The sequence below is a fragment of the Parasteatoda tepidariorum genome, chromosome 12, assembly GCF_982258835.1.
Source record: "Parasteatoda tepidariorum strain Cologne lab strain chromosome 12, Ptep-v5.0, whole genome shotgun sequence".
NCBI classification, from domain to species: Eukaryota; Metazoa; Arthropoda; class Arachnida; order Araneae; family Theridiidae; genus Parasteatoda; species Parasteatoda tepidariorum.
In genome coordinates this window covers 20,468,004-20,486,311 of record NC_141766.1, presented here as the reverse complement: position 1 = coordinate 20,486,311, position 18,308 = coordinate 20,468,004, and the positions used below count along the sequence as shown (strand labels likewise).

The following is an 18,308-nucleotide window of genomic DNA, read 5'->3' as shown; positions in this document are numbered from 1 at the left end:
CTGTCAATATTCTACCAATTGATTGTTTATTTGTCAATTAAATTGAATATATTTTTTTAATATCAAAATGCTTAACCATTGACAAAAGCGTAAAGTATCTGGTTATTTGCGAGATTCGATAGGTTGAAAAGTTCTTGCGACAATTCCAGGTTTTGGGGTAAAATTATGTCATTCCCTGACTTTTTTGTTGAATCTCATTTTCTCTGACACTTCCCAGTGAGTACCAACCCCGATTTCTGTTTTTCAAGCTAACAATGTTGTGCAATAGATGAATCAAGAAATTTCTGGTTTCTAATATAATTAATATGCTCTTTTAATCAGAATTTAAGTGCATGTTTGGTCTGTCCTATATAAACTTAAGTAATTCATGTTTAAAAGCTTCAATTATTTTTGTTAAATAAAAAATTGTGCCTAAATTCAAGAATCGCTCATAATATAGAATTAACCCTCAGCCATGTTTTTTTCTAGGATTTTACTCTGAAGTACAGTAGAGCACCAATTATCCGGAATGGTGTGGACCATCACTATCTCAAATCAGTGAATTTCTTGATTTCCTGGATCGCTAAAAAATTATTCAATACAGCTTAACTATATTCAATACTTAATATTGAATTAAAAAATTCGACTCACTTAAGCTGTTTTAGTATTCTAATTAAAAATTTGTATTTTAACTTCACTCTTTTACTTTATTATACTACAGTACAGAACCCGTTATCTGGAAACCAGAAAACCGGAACGAAATTCGATAAATTTTCACGCCATTTTAAAAATAAAAAAAAAATTTTTCCTCAGAAGATTTTAGGATATTTCTTTCTTTTTTGAAAGATGTTTACCGTACCATCATTTTGAAAAGAAGAGTGTAATACTTCATCGTTTTTTCTTCTTTTTAAGATTATTTCCAAATACTTTTTTTTTAGTTGGGTTTAACAATAACAAAAACGGTTTTTTGTAGCAATTCAGAAAACCGGAAAAATCAATTATCCGGAATAGCGATGGTCCCGATCATTCCGGATAATCGGTTTCCTACTGTATTTGTATAATAAAGCATAGCATTGTAATTTTTTTTAAATTTTCCTACCACTTTTTATTAGCTGATTTTGCTCATTTTGTTAACGAGATGTTGATTTTGTTTTAAAAAATGAAAAAAAAAAGATAAATAAAAGAAAAATAATAAAAAAGGGTAGGCAATCTGGCAGGCTGATTTGAGGAAAATTCCTTTCCCTGCTTTGTGCAGCGACACTTTCCTTGCGATTATACCATTTCATTAGACTTTCAAGTATTGAGAATTGGATAGACAGCGGTTGGTTTTCTTAGCGGAGGGTTGTTTTTTCGCATTCAGTTGGTAAACTACTGTTATGGATATCGATTTTAGGTCAAGTCACAGGATTTAATTCATAAGCTTTCGGCACAGCTTATTAAATTGTGGCTTATTTAGAAATTAAAACACTTTTAATAAATTCTGGGTTCACTTCATTTTATCTAAGTCTGCAACTGCTTTAAGTTTGATTGAACAGGGAGAAAAAGAATCCCCCTTTTCCCTCTACTCAGCTTCAAGGATGACTTAGTCGTTCTAGATCAAAATGGTGGGGAAATGGAGCAAAGTTTTTTCCGGTTCTCTGGAAACAGGGTGGAAGGTTTTATACTGTGTTCCAACTTAATTATTGAATGAAAAATAGTTGTATTTTAGACGTTTTGGTATTCCAATAAAAAAAATTTATTTATACTTTATTATATTGACATAAAGTACAGTGAACAGAGACTAATACAGATTAATTTCGCTACTGTTTCTTAGTACCTTCACAAAAATTAACCTAAAATAATCAGCACCAAAATAAAAAATCTATCAGAACATCAACATTTTCAGTAATTCTACCAAAAATCGGCACTTTCACAGTAATTTTTCCACAAAAAGTGAGAAAATCCATAGGAATTTTTTCATTAACTAATCATTTGCATCAGCACATTTAGGTATGCTTGTTTTTAAAACAAGCATGAGTCAAATTAAAAATTGAAAAGCAACTTGCTGATTGGTTCATCTGGTACATATTCCAAATGCGCGTGAGAATGTGCCTTAAACGCACTTATGTTATGCTTTTAGTAAGTAAATTAATAAACAATTCTCCAGCTCATGTATTGTAATACTGTTTTATGTAGAACAGTGAAGCAATTCAGCTTTTTATTATGTATTTTTTTAAAATTTGCACGAACATAAGCGGGGAAAGTCTGCATTTCTCTCATGATTTGATATAGTGAAAAATTGCGTCTTTGGTCTTGTTTTCTTCAATCTTGTTTTTTCCTAATATTTTTAGATATTTCAGGTCCTTCTGAACCCTGGAATAATTATTAGAATATTTCTACTTTTTTGGGTTTGTAATGAGAAATCATTAATAAAACATAAAAAACAAAATTTAAAAAGCATTTAAAACTAAAACAGCATCAGGAAAAATATAGAATTTATTGACTAAAAAAATCAACTATATGTGATCACAAAAACCTTTACAAATGAAAAAATTGGTGAAAATCTTTTTTTGATGACAAACATTTAAAGAAAACAAAAAAGATCACAGAGTTGCAAAATGATATATAGAAACCTTTTTAGGTAGTCAGTAATGATAATGAATAAGTCCAACCTTTTATGGCAAATATGTCCAATCAATTTCTCCTCTGCCATGCTCTTGTAAATATTCGTTAGCTTTAAAAAAGTGATTGCAGCCAAAAAATCCACGGTGTGCAGACAGAGGTGATGGATGTGCAGCAGTCAATACTAAATGCTTTTTCTAAAAAACATTAGAAATATATTTTTAATCATACATTTTCTTTATGTCATCATTATATATATATATATATATATATATATATATATATAGGTTTATATATATATATATATATACCTAATATATATATATATATATATATATATATATTTAGGAAGGGTTTTTCTTCTGGCCACTAAATTGAAATTGAATTGCGGGGTATGTTTCTTAAATCAGAGCAATAACAAATTATACAAAACGCATGAACTAACAAGACGTAAATCACAATGTGTGATACATAAATCACTTTAATGTGAATTCTTTTGCGTGATTATGTAATAGTTTTCATGTGAATAGAATTACATGGAATTACATTATGATGCAATTTGTGATTCGAAAGGTGCTTAATATAGAACAGCTATGTGTGATTCGTAAATTATTTTGATGAGAGTGTTAATTCTTAAATCTCTCTTTTGTGGATTGCAATGCGTGATTTGTAAACTACTAGAATCAGAATTGTGAGGCATGATTTTGAAATTACTTAAATACGTATCACTTTTTATGATTCAGAAATAACTTTAATTGAAATAATGATGTGTGATTTATAAAATATCTTAATACGAATCCTGATGAGTAATTTGAAAATCACTTTAAAGCAATATTCGATATGTGATTTATTAATCACTTTCATTGAAATCGCAATTCGTAGAACATTTTATATGAATTTCAATTGGTAAATCCAGTTTAATGTGAATCACGATGTTTATTCATAATCAATGAAACCCGTGGAACTAAATTGTATTTATTAGCAGCAAAAACTAAATGTAAAAATTTGGTTATAAATGATAAAAAATTAATTATCCTTCGTACATAAATTAAAAGAACAAATAGGATAACAATATTAACCAGTCATAATAATGAAGTTAACACATTGAACATATTTCTAAATCAATTAAAAACTATATCGTTCAAAAACTATGACTACAAAACCTAAAATTTGCTAGAAATTTCAGCTTTCAAAATATCAGAGAGATGAACAATAACCTGGTGTGAAAAATCTAGGAGAGAAAAGTTTTGCATCTTCTTTAACCCCTTTTCACTTCAAGCATTAAAAATTGCCTCTATCAGAATTTCTATAATTTTCCTTCGAATTTATTTATTTTTTTACTGCTTTTTTGTAAGAAAGATTACTATTATTTTAAATCCTAAAAAATCAAGTACTTTTTAAGTACCCTATGGCAGAATTCAAGGACTTTTGAGAGCCCTGTTTTCATTCAACTAAATTCAAGGACTTTCAAGGTTTTTTCAAGCACCATGGGGATCTTGTAATATGTGTAGCCCACAACTACTAATGCAAATGGTTGGATAGTTATATTGTGGTTTAAATCAATTTGAAGATAAACAAAAATTTCAAACTGACATTACAATATTTGCCAACTTTTAAAAACTGGCACCAGTATAACTTTTCATGAAAAATTTTATGAAGCATATTAAAATTAATTGAAAAACAATATTTAGCATATCTGTTTCAATTTTTAAAACAAAATCGTTTTATTTCCTCAAAATATCGATAATGTATTTTGGACATAATAAAATCTTTTGTAGTACAATATTTTGACAGATAGCAAATTAAGATTGACCAAACTTTTTTTTAATTGATCGTAGATTGCAAAACACGATTTTTTGTAAACTTTGTGAATGCAATTCACTATGCCTAATTTTTAAATTGTATGTATACAAATCGTGATATGTCACACATAAATCACATTACATAAAGATCGCGTAAATTACATATCACAAGGTTATGACTCGCAATCCGAAATGCAACGTATGTTTCATAAACTGGTTTGAAATTGAGACCTAAATTTCATGGACTTTATAAAAATGTGACTGTGAAAGCCAATGATGGATATGAAGTGCAGAAACTTGGACAACATAAAAATTCCAGTGTGACTACATCTACAGTTGGTCATCTACAGCACTTTATAAAACCATTAACTGCTTAATATTTTTCATGTTTTGTGATTGTTTTATTACAATTTTGCAAGCTCTATTGTTTATTTTTTGTATATTTTCATATTTCTTTTTTGTGTTGTTTGATGACGAGGGCCTCCTCATTGAATGACAGCATGAAACACCAGTTGCTACAACTGAGATTAGCATAGATTATATTATCCGTTGGAAAGCACTTAAAGAGACTTTCTATAGGGTGCATAGCCAAATCTCAGCAAAAAATAAGCACCTTTAAAGTACTTTTCAAGCACTCAAAAAACATTTTTAAACACTATATACATTAACAAAATGCAAAATAATTTTCAAAGACTTTACATGATTATAAAATAACTAGTTTCTGACAAAGAACTCTTTTCTTGATTGTATTAGCTACCCTAGAGAGATTTTTGGGTTCGATTTCAGAGGGTGGAAAATGAGGCCTAAAATTGAGAATATCTTGCAAAAGACAGCAGAGTTGCACATGAGAGTGCAAGAATCTCACCGAATCCAGCTCAGTAGACACACATGTGGACTCCCAAGTATTTCATCAAACATGTACCATGATTGGTGCTATCATACGTTACGGACCAATGTTAAGCCGAAATGGATTGTGGTTGAATGAATTGAGAAAATGTTTAATAGAACAATGTGAAAAACACACTTTTGCATAATCCACGGCGAAAATTGACATGGTAAATTTTTTCAATTATAGTTATACTTTTCCACATTATTTTGACGATTCCGGTCTTTAACTAAGATGTTATTACTACACGTGAACTTCTATTGACACATATGGCAATGAATGTGATTTGGTTGAATGTAGTAATGAATTGTGATTTGGTCAAATACCGAATATTCGAGAAAAAATAATAATAGACTGAATACTGTATATTCGGGGCCAAAGATCAACAATTTTTAGCAGAGCATAGCAACACTGAAACCAAAACTACAATGCTAAGAATAATATTTTCTGGAAAAAAAGTATTCATAAAACAACGCTTAAAATTAAGGCCTATCAGAAACGCTTTTGAAAATGCCGTGCTATCATAAAAACTAAAGATACAGAGAAACGAAACAGTGAAAATAAAAATCAATCTTAATTTTTGAAAGAAAATTTTAAAGCTGAACATCTCAGCTTTCCAATTATCAGAAAAAGTCAAGAAAATAGTCTAAGAGAAATGCTCTAAAAAATTGATGTGTTTTAATAAAAACATCTATAAAAAGAGAAGGTGAAAAAAAAGCTAAACAAAAACGTTCTTAATTTTTTAAATGAAAATCTTATACTGAAAATCTCAATTTAAGCAAAAATAAAAATCTTTCTTAATTCATAGAATTAAAAGTATCGAAAAAATGACAGAATTGACTAGTTTGAATTGAATTTTTTTTTTTAAATAAAAAGCAGAAGTGCAAAAACTTGTGGTTCAGTATAAAGTAATCTAGTTTCAATTCTTCAAATTTTCCATTTGTCCTCTAGAAGATAAATTTGCAAGCCATGTGCTGAAACATGGATTCTAAAATTTAACAAATTTGAGTAAAAATTATTTCTTATTAGAAACAATAATATTGTTAAAAATACGATTTTATATTATTCTTTATCATATCTATACAAATTCAAAAAAAAAATAATACTTTTCTAATAAGTACTCTGCTGGATATTTGGCTGCTCACTCGACCAACTGAATTTTTGACAAAGGGGCCAAACACTCGTTACATCCCTAATTTAAATACAATGTTATTACAACCTGAAAAATTCTCAAAGTTGCAGAAAATGTGAATTTTTAAACTGTTGATTTCCAATTGTTATGTTGATTTCCAATTTTTTTTTTGTTAGTGATCTTTTTCAGTAAAAAAAAAGAAAATGTTTACTATGTAAAAAAATATAATAATCAATAAAAAGAAATAATTAAGTATATTACCAAATAAGTATTGAATTTTATTTTGAACTATTAGAGCTTTGTTTTTATATTAAGCTTCTGTTTAAACTTTATTTTAAAATTAATTTTCGTATTGTGTGATATCATTAAAAAAAATCATTTATTTTCTCCAATGTTCATTTATTTATTTTACTTATTTGTTTTTTTTTTTGATAAATCTATTTTTGATAAGATAAAAAGGGAAATTTAAAAAATAAAGGATTAGTTTTTTATTTTTGAATGGATTCTAATAATTGAGCACCTTTAATTTTCTAGAAATATATTACTAAACTAACTGATAAAAAAAAATTAGAACACTAACGTTAAAATAAATATTATTACATTTGTAGTCAACATGTCTAAATAGATGTGTGGCCTTTCGTTAGTCAACCTGCTGTGCAAGTGGCCCTTCACTCAAAAAGGTTGCGCACCTCTGCCATATAGCATCTGGAAACTGTATACTTAATTATGAATCACCCTCTATTTAAATCAAAAACACAATTTAAAATAATTAAGCAAATACTCACCTTATTTATCAGTTCACTCTTTTTTTTAGCATTATTTCCCCATAGCATAAATACAACATGCTTGAGATTTCCATTGATCCACTTGATGACAGCATCCGTAAATAATTCCCAACCCTGTCCTTTGTGAGAATCTGATATTCCAGCTTGAACAGTCAAGCAGGTATTCAAGAGCAAAACACCTGGAAAGATATTACGATGCATTAAACTAATAGTAAGAATGGTATACATAAATTATTATTAATTACTTATCTATGTTCACCTTGATTGGCCCAGCCATTTAAACAACCATGATTAGGAGGAACAAAATTCTTGATATTTTTAGCTAGTTCAGTGTACATATTTGCTAAGCTAAAATAAAAAAAATAAATAAATAAAAATTAAACGCACTGTAATTTGAAGCACATACAGGGCATCTGCTACATTTTAGATTTTCAAATTCATGACTTTTCATGATTTTCCATAACTTATTCCAAGAATTTTTCATGACTTAACGAAGTTACTATTTTCTCAGACAAAAACGCAACAATAAATTTAAGAAAGCATCATAACAACATTAATTGAAATGATAGGTATAACCAAAACTGCTATACTCTGCATCTTCATATTTATAGATTTTAAATTTAAAAAACTGAGTAAAGAAAGAGTTGAAACAATAATATAGCTGAAGAAAATATGAAAGCAAAAAAAAAATTTTTTTCTGCAGAAATATATTCTAAAGATACTTTTCTTGTTCATCAGAAAGGAAAGAAATACTCCTGATTTTTCTGTTCTCATTTCGGAATAAAAAAAATTCGCCAATTACTGGTTTGCTTCAACTAGAATTGAAAAAATTAAAAAAAAAATTATAATAAAAATTCTTAAATCACAGAAGTTTAAAAGATAATTTGCTCTAGAAATGATGTTTTTTCTTTCATTTTTTGAAAGAACACCATAATTTTAAAAGAACATGATAAAATCATTTTATATTCTAATAAAATATGACTATATTCTAATAAAATATGACTGAGTGGTGATTTTGTTAGGAATTCAGATATTTGGAACAAGATTAAAGAGGGGGAGGGGATTCCATTTTAAAAATTAGATTTTTCGGAGGCCTAAATCCATGACTTTCCATGATTTTTTTTAAAAAAATAGTAAAAATTATAACATTTAATGATAAATTTTGTTCAACACAGAAATTCTTGACTTTCCAGGTGAGCGGATACCTTGCATATAATCTGCAGATTAGCTGATAAAAAATTAAACAAATAATGCAAATAATCTGCTAAATTATTTTCTGGGCATCAGACATTGCTAAGTTTCTAGCAACTTTCGTCAGCCATTAAAGTGTAAGGAAACATTTGCACTGCATGCAAAAAATTTGCACATTCAAATTCAGAGATACGAGCAAGTTTTTTGGTGAAATATATTTACCCATGAAAAACTCTTCAAACCTTTCTTTCCACAACATCTCTTAACTCACATGCATGATCTTTTAGCATCCTGAGTAAATGCCCCTTGCACATGATAACAAGCCTGCTTACCCGTTTTCTTGCCTATGCCGGTTGGCTCATATATGACCTAGATTCGCTTGCATATGTAGATTTTGCTGGTGGGAGGGGTTTTGAAATTTATTATTTTTCTAGCGTTAAACAAACCACTGTATAATCTGCAGATTATCCACTTAAATTTTATCTTTTGCTTCACAGGACTACAATTTCTGCCCACCCCTACAGATTATACACCATTGCAGATAATACACAGAAAATCACTATACTTGAAATAACTCTTTGAAATATCAACACCTTTACGAATACTAAAAGCTAGTCCTAATAGTAAAATGAAAATATACATTACATAAACAAATATAGTAGATTTTGCTGGTGGGAGGAGGAGATTTGGAATTCGTTATTTTTCTATCGTTAAACAAATTGCTGCAGAAGCTGCGGATTATCCAATTAAATTTTATCTTTTGCTTCAGGACTACAATTTCTGTTCGCCCCCTATAGATTATACATCATTGTGGATAATACACAGAAAATTACTATACTTAATATAACTCTATAATAATAGTAATATAGCAAAATTTACCTCTTTGGAATTTCAACACCTCTGCGAACACTAAAAGCTAGTCCTAATAGTAAAATGAAAATATACATTCTATAAACAAATATTTCACAAGGGTAATAAGATAAGTGAAAGTCATGATTTTTCTTACCATGTGCTTGTTCAGGTCTGATATAAGGATCTTGGCCTAATATAACAACTTTCACCTGATTTTAAAAAAAGAAAAGAAAAAAAATAATTTGCTTTACTCAAAACAAATATTATTCCTGAGATTTTAAGAGTGTAGTGCACTTCTTCTTAAAACTAAAATGGAGGATCTCACTAATAATAAATTATAAAAATATGTACTCCCCAATTTAAAGCATAGGACTATAATTGATTTTTAAGACATTTATAAAACAAATTATTGAAAGCAATGCTGCTTATGCAGCATACTGTGTCATCATTGTTTGCATTCATTAGAGGAAGAGAAGAAATTTTGGTGTCTGGCACTGTTTTTGAAATTTATTGTTTCTCATGAAATAGCAAACATTTCAAACAAAAGTATCAATTTTTAATAACAAAAAAATTCTTTTGTTTATAAAACATCAAAATTTAATATTTTGACTAAGTTTGAGACAGTCAAACAGTCCATAAAAACTTGTAATACAAATTTGTTATTTAGTATGCTAGTCATAGAGTATGTATCAAAAAATATGTAAAAGATAACTGTTACAACAAGACAGTTAACTAAAACAAAGATTTTTAACTATATCAATGACAGTGGCATTATTTATTTTAAAGGTCACTAAAGTACCACTTTAATAACCACTAATCTAATTCAATGTAATAAAAATGAATATTAATTTAATTGCTTACATGTAAGTATTGACCTAAATTTAGAAGAATCATAGAAAGATATATCATACTTATATACATAGCATAGATTCGAAATTACTTACATCATATATTGTTACTGAAGTTGTCCATGAAAAGATATCACAAGTAGGAGGATAAACTGTATGCTGCAATTTCTGCTTGATCAAAAACTCACTCAACTATAAAAATAAATATATTTAATGTAATGGGCCATCCATAAATGATGTCACACTTTTTTACAATATATTTTCTCCCCTTGGTCACACGTTACCCTTTTCCCCCTTATCACTTGTCATATTATATTACATAAACATGTGTTAGTAGTTCAAAAACAAAACACATGTTACAGTTTATATGAAAAATTTTATTTTTAAAACTTAGCAATGTTTTTTATGACATTTATGAGCATATCAACATTAATAGTTAGATGTATATTTATTTCAATGAAAAAAAAAGTAATAACATAAAATTATTTAATGTGCTAACATTAAATATTTTAATTTTTACCTAAGTGTATGAGGTCATACTTCTTGGTACAATTTTTAGAGCACCCTCTCTTTACTCCAAGGGCATCGTCTTAGTGTCATTTACTAGCATGATACACATTAACACATAATGAAGATTTACTGTTATCATTCTGAGTAACAATAAAATATTTTGTGAAAGGAATTAACTTTTACACACTGGCACATGTGAACCACTTATTACAATTTTTAAAATTGCAAGAATAGGCATTTCAAAGTATAGAAAATAAAAATGTATACCCTTAAATTGGATTAAAATAAAAAGAAATTTGAAAACAAATTTTTAAATTTTTTTTTACGAAGAAGTGTTCAAAACTTAAGCATCATAATCTTATTTTTGACATAGAATTGTAAAATTCTAGCAATTCATTAATATGTGATAAATAATATTGATAAAAATCAAATAGATGACACCAACAGAAAAAAAACTGGAAAGTCAAAGACACTGTCAAAACCTTGGCAAAAAAAATAAGAAAATTCTACAAGTTAAGAAAAATTTAAAAAAAAAAAAAAATACATTTTTAAATAGGAGAATGGAAGTTAATACAGACAGTTCTGTTATTGGGTTGGCAAGAAAATAATTTCGGTTAATTAGTATTAAAAAAAAACTTAATTTCTTCCGTACAAAAAATAAACTTTAATCAGTCAAATATCTTCCATGCTATTCGATGACCCTTCGCCATCTTTCTGGTAACTTCTGGTCCTCATCTGAAAAAAAACTCAACCAAGAGCAATTTAAAGTCATTGTTATTACTGGAATTTTTACCATAAAAAAATTTCTATACTTCGAAATACATGATAATTCTATGGGGCAAGGGTTGGTCTAAATGTGGTTGCGATATCACTTCCCAACCAAGATCTAATAATTTTATATTTGTTGCTAAAGATGTGAGAGGTCTTGAATTGTTATGGTGGAAAACGATTCATCTGCAACTTGCAACTACCCGTGAAGCCCTTACTTTGCACCATTAGATTATCATTTATTTTGAAGTTTACAAAACCTTTTAAATGGTGAAAATTTCAGTGAAGATGACCTCAAATCATACATGGTTGAGTTTTTTGCTGATAAGGATTAGAAGTTCCATGAGTGTGGGATCATGAAGTTAACAGAAAGATGGCAAAAGGTCACAGTACAGAATGGAAGATATCTGACTGATTAAAGTTTATTTTTATACAGAAAAAAATAAAGTTCTCTTTCACAACAAAATTACATTTATCTGTGAAAATTTCTACTTACATTTTGGAAGATAAGTAAAATTGTGCTTAAAAAAATACAAAACTAAATAAACTGCATAGTACACACTTCAGAACCTTAATTTTGTTTCTTTTCCATGAGGAAGAATCACTTTTCTTTTTCAAGATTCATTAGGAAACACAGTTTCCACAACTTTTCCAAAGTTGGGGGGGGGGAACCTCAATTGGAATCTTTGTGTCCAGTCACAAATAAGACACCATAATGCTAATTAACAAGAAACAACTATGCAATGACAACAAGTGCTATTTAGTGGACATGAAAGTGGGTGGTTTTGCAGCATATTGTGATTTTCAAACACATGTGAAACGTAAATTTGAAGGATTTGCCAAGTTTTCATGTTACTGTTTAGTGGAAAAGTTTACTCAGATCTTAAAAAAGTAAACAAAAAACACATTTCCAAGATTTGAGGAGAAATACCTTTTGCAACTAGTGGCACAATTAATGATTTCTAAGGAGTTTATCTTGCATGGAAAACCATAGCTCATAACATCTGAAAAAACTATCAATTGAACCGAATAAATTTGGAATACGATCATCGAGAGCTAAGTATTTAAAAACAATATCATAATATAAGTATCAGCATTTTAAAAAGTTGGAAATTCAGTTTAATAAAATCTAGAAAAAATAACTGAAAAACCTTTGAAAAATAATTGCGAATCAAGTCTGTCAAACTAATACTGTATTAAAAACCATCATACGTGATTAACTATGTAGAAATCATTAGCTTCAAGTGCTGTAAATAAACATCAAAATACCATGTGAATTTAGGATGAAATCTTCGCAAAGTGAAAGTGTCATTATACTGACATGGAATACCACAAAGGTATTATTTGCAATTAATGCACAGATTTTAGAACAAAATGAAAAACCTTGATTCTTTTAACCTAAACCTTGAGAACTGAATTGTCAGAACAAAGTTTAACTTTAAACCTGGTCTAAACCCCGAAGTTAAACCAAGCTGCATTGCAGAAATGAAGTTTAAGGAAAATCTAGTTCAGTTTGGTCTATGTTAAACCTTTTGAGGGTAGGTTTAAACCAGAGAGAAGAGTTACAAACCTTGATCGTGGGTGTAAATTAGAAAAAATGCCAAGACTGAGAATTTTTTCTGACTGAAATTACCAACATACATAATACCTCTCAACATGCAACATATGCAAAATATCTAAGAAAATTCCAAAATAGTAAATCAAATTTAAATACTGAACAAAAAATATCTGTTTATCTCTTCCTTTAATAAAATAACAGAAGCCTAAGAAAGTACACCGCTATAAATAATGAATGCAACTTTTAATTACTAAATTACATCATTAATTACAATTTCAAGATCAGAAATATCTACACTTCTGAGGAAAACATATGGCATATGTCATTTACCTTAAAATGACTAAATTTCTTATCTTACATTATTAGTCTCACATTCAAGTAAAATTACAATTCATATAATATAGTCAAAGATATAGCTGAGATTTTTTTCAAGGAGTGAAATTCATTTTGGAGAAGTCATATACAAGAATAAGAAAAACATTTGTATAATATAATAAATTACAGGAACCAATTTCATATTTAAAAAAAAAATTATGAATGAAATATACGATTGCAAAAAAAAAAGTTTACAATTTTGATTTTTTACATTTTACATAATTGACATATTTTATATTAAGAAAAGTAGAATCATTAAATCTAACTAAAATGAAATCAAAAATTAACTGTATTATTTCTTTAAAAAATATTTCGTGATGATGGCACTAGCACACTTGAGCAGACTACCACATTAATTTTTAACAATACGATCATCTACAAATTCCATGTTGATATCAAGTTTTACAAATTCTTCACTTAATTCATGAAAAAAATTATTTAAAAATTCTTAGTGAATGAAATGTAATTTAGTATTTAATGTCCCAAGGTCAAGAAAACTGAGATGGGCACAGTAGGCCTTGGCCCTCTAGGGCTGTCGCGCCGCTGAGTTTAGTTTAGTTAGTATTTAATGTAATTTATTAAATAAGTAATTTATTTAATAAAACTGTGGGGGGAGCAGTTATTGACAATGCCAACCTTCATCTATCGAAAGGTAACTCATGATTGAATCAAGTTAGCATGTCTTATATACCAGTGAATTGATGTTTAATAATCGTAGTGGTAGTTACTTCACAATACTCCCCCACCAGAATTTTATCAGGAATAGAATTCAATGAACGGATACCACTGGTTGCTGTACTTGTGAAAGATCGGGAGAGCTGGATTAAGGTCACTGGGTTTTTTGAGTGCTGAATGTGAGAGGTGTATTAACTTCAAGGTCATAGTCGCTCCGGTGTTGCCTTTAGCAGTCGAGTGTATACAGGCTGACGTGATCGAGACGAGATTGAGCAGCAACAGCACGAGGAGGTGGATAATGTCGCAATCACAAGTAGCAAGTCAACTGTTCAATGTGGACCATCCATTAAAGTAGGTGTTACCAGATCGAAGTGGGCGTTACTGTCAAGATAGGCGTGTTCATTTTACGTCTGCAAGTCACCAATGTGGAGGGTGAGTTGTTATTGACAATGCCAACCTTCATCTATAAAAAGGTACCCCATGATTGAATCAAGTTAGCATGTCTTATATACCAGTGAATTGATGTTTAATAATCGTAGTGGTAGTTACACGACAAAACAACAGAATCCAACAAAACCCATGAGAAAGAAATTTTGGCACATTTTCAAATAGCGACTACTATGCACAAAGCTTCCTTCTTCCTCTATCCACACTCTCAGTGACTATACTCAAACATGCTCAGCATGAGTTTTAAAAAAGTTTATCTTACATTTTATTTTCACTTGTTCAAAATTTACATCATTTAACTAATTTTAAAAATAATCAGAAAAGAGTTTTGGTGATGCTGTAAATTAGTTTAAGCATTTTTAGAATATTTTGCAAGCATAAATTCATTTTCATAGATATTTTTGAAGGAAAGCTATTTAAAAATTATATACAGTGAAACCTCCTGTTATGGACACTACTGCAAAACGGACGCCTCTCAATACGGACATATTTTTAATTCCCCGGTAATCTCCTATGAATTAACCATTATGTACATTCTCCGCAAAGCGGACACTCCCGTAACCGGACGCGGACAGTCATTTTGTCACTGAAACGTAATTTTTCATCTCTTTAAACCGGACTAAATTTTTCTAAATTTTTATGTATTTATATGAAACTTCTTCATTTACTCTTTTTTCTCTTTCTTAAAGCTTAAAGAAATATCCTTGTAGATAGTTATTGTAAATTAAATTATTTCTACATCTTTGAAAATATTCTAAAAACAATTAACAGCATTAAACTTCGTTATTAGGGTACCCTTCCCGTAAGAGGACAACTCTCCTAAACGGACAGTTTTTTCCGTCCCTAGAATGTCCGCTTAATGGAGGTTTTACTGAATTTATGTTTATTTAAAGAAATGTTGTTGTTGTTGCTTATCCTGACTGTCTGACGGAGTCAGACAAGATCCACGAGTTTGTTGACTGAAAGGAAGTCGAAGACTAGGAGAGGATTGCTAAAGAGATCCTCCTTAGGAGAAGCCTGATGAATTATGAATGTAGATTCCCAATAGTATTTAAATTTAAAAGGGGAAAACATTTATAAGAAAATCTATTACTTTTTCATTAGGTACAATTTAAACTAAAACTATTTATATAAAAAATAAAATATTAACTTTTAAAACAGTTATTAAAAGAGAAAAAAGTTGGTTTTAAAAAAAATTATTTGACATAAACCTGTGTCTGATTAAGTTAAAAGCAAGAAATATACCTTTTTGAAATAGTCTGCACTAAACTCTTTTTTAAGTTCTTTTAACCATGTCGTCCCAACTACATATTCAACATTTTTAGGAGAATTGTCACTTGAATCTAGTGAAAAAGAGAGAATTTCAGTAGGAACTTTCTTGGTAGTGACCACTTTAGGAATTTTCGCAGGAGTTTTCTGAAATAATAAAAAGTTTAAATTGTGTGCAGCTTTTGATTACACTTCAAAGGAAACAAATTAGTATTTTCAATGTTGTTAAGCAACTGGTGGTAGCAGAAAAAATTCATAAAAATATTTACTATAAATTCTATAAAAATTAAGTTTTGCAGTTAACAATGAGTGAAAGAAATTTTTTTTACCCATTATTAAACGCTATTTTATGTTGGAAGCATGAAATATTACAAATAGTTCTATAAATAAACCATACTTATCTTCTTAATTTTCTTTTACTAGAATTGTTGAGGCAAGCAATTTACTATAAAGCGAACAAAAAAATAAACAAACCACCTGAGTAACTTTTAATCTCATGATCAGATCTTTATGTTCTAAAACTCCCTCAAATATGCTAATTAATTCGTGCAAACGATATTTTAGGTTACCGAATGATACACAAAATCGTACTTTCTCTGAATAAACATGCCTTTTTTTCGACGGATTCAGATTTCTGACAGCCAAAATATAGAGAGTAGCTGCAATCTGGGAAGTATGGTTCCAATAATTTGGTCAGAAGAGCAGTCTAAAATTTGGATTCCTTAATGATAATTTTACTTTTTACGTAGTTTGTTTGCTTTATTTCTAAAACTTATTATGAATTGAAAAAGTTTTGCACACAAATCGAAGTTCGTTTGTCCAAAGATAATTCCATGCAAGAAATAACCTTTATTAAATATTTAATATTTTATTCAATAATGGTCGTAAACACTTGAATTGTAAGGTATACAATTTTTTATATACTTTTAAAGGATGTACTTTTACATGGCATAATACAAACAGGGTATCTGCTACATTTCAGATTTTCTAATTTATGACTTTTCATGACAAATTCCAAGAATTTTTCATGACTTAACGAAGTTACTATTAATTCCGACAAAAACACAACATTAAATTTAAAAAAGCATTATAATAACATTCATTGAAATGATAGGTATAACCAAAACTGTTATACTCTGCACCTTCATATTTGTAGATTTTAAATTTAAAAACAGAGTATAAAAAAGAGTTGAAGCAATAAAATAGCTGAAAAAAATACAAAAGCAAGTAAATTTTTTTTCTTTCTGCAGAATTACATTCTAAAGATACTTTTCTTGTTCATCAGAAAGGAAAGAAATACTCCTGATTTTTCTGTTCTCATTTCCGAATAAAAGAATTCGCCAATGACTGACTTGCTTCAGCTAAAATTTTAAATTGATAAAAAAAAAATAATAACAAAAATTCTTAAATCATAGAAGTTTAAAAGATAATTCGCTCTAGAAATCATGTTTTTTCTTTCATTTTTTGAAAGAGCACCATAATTTTTAAAGAACACAATAAAAACATTTTATATCTTAATCAAATATGACTGTGAGTGGGGATTTTGATATTCAGATATTCGGAACACCAAGAAATTTTAAAAATTAGATTTTTCGTCGACCTAAATCTATGACTTTTCATGATTTTTTTTTAAAAAATAGTTAAAATCATGACATTTCATGACAAATTTTGTTCAATACCGAAATTCATGACGTTACATGATTTTTCATGACTTTCCAGGTGCGCGGATACCCTGCACAAAATTCAAGAGAAATCGGTTGATTAATTCCTGGAAAATCGAATTGATCAAAATGAGTAATCGATTGATGAGTAATCGATTGATGAGTAATCGATTGATCAAAATGAGTAAATAGTCATAATAAAAAGATTTTGCCGATGTATTATCTCTTTTGTAAACGAATCTTTTAGAAACCCTAGAACATGGATTTAGTATGATGAAAAAAGTCAAATGTGACTGTATGAATTAAAATTCCAATTTATTAATAATCTCCTTTTTATTAAAAAAAAATCTTATTTGTTGTTTCCATATGAAGACAAAATGCAGTAATAATTTTTGTATATGTAACTTTTGAGAAAGGGTTACTTTAATGCTAGTAGCCTTGTCTAATTTGCAAATATCTTCGTTCTGTGTAATATTTTGAAGAATATTGTCAAAAAAAGTAAAATTTGGAATTCGTCACAAAATGATCAGAGTTAAAATGGTATTTCTGAATTCTATCTTGAATGTTTAATGATATTTGTGTAGGAATATTAAAAAAAAAAAATCAAAAATAGAAAAGAATAAAATGATACAATATCTCTCTTAGCTATCATTTCAAATTACATTCAAGAGTCAATTGGTGAAAGAAGTAGAGTTTGAACATCTGTGATCTAATACAGTACATTAAACTGAAATAGTATATTTAGGGATAATTGGGAGACAAAGTGATGAATCCTGAAAATTTTATGTGCAAAAATCGATATCAATTTATGTACCACAATTGTTTCATATTTAACATAATTATTTGAACTTGTTTTATATTTAACATAATTTTTTGAAGTAACATTTCTAAATTGCCAAATACCAGACTTAGATAATATAAAAACCTCTTTGCGAACACAAAATCTCAACTAAAAAACTTTCTTTACAC

At 28.7% G+C, this 18,308-nt stretch overlaps 1 protein-coding gene across 14 annotated transcripts in view; it reads right to left on the bottom strand.

Annotated features, from left to right (window-relative positions):
* Positions 1–2,436: 2,436 nt before the first annotated feature.
* LOC107447775 (uncharacterized) overlaps positions 2,437–18,308 on the bottom strand; it is a 34,730-nt gene continuing 18,858 nt past the window's right edge. For 8 of the 14 annotated variants that reach the window (XM_087156136.1, XM_087156134.1, XM_087156129.1 and 5 more), the window contains 7 exons: positions 15,655–15,825; positions 10,173–10,268; positions 9,383–9,437; positions 9,256–9,298; positions 7,445–7,533; positions 7,186–7,364; positions 2,437–2,777 (listed from right to left, as the gene is read on the bottom strand). In XM_087156136.1, the coding sequence (XP_087012262.1) occupies positions 2,634–2,777; positions 7,186–7,364; positions 7,445–7,533; positions 9,256–9,298; positions 9,383–9,437; positions 10,173–10,268; positions 15,655–15,825 (777 nt within the window). In that variant the 3' untranslated portion in view covers positions 2,437–2,633. The remainder of the gene's footprint in view (positions 2,778–7,185; positions 7,365–7,444; positions 7,534–9,255; positions 9,299–9,382; positions 9,438–10,172; positions 10,269–15,654; positions 15,826–18,308) is intronic. The other 6 variants (XM_087156138.1, XM_087156142.1, XM_087156141.1 and 3 more) reach the window with 3 other exon arrangements.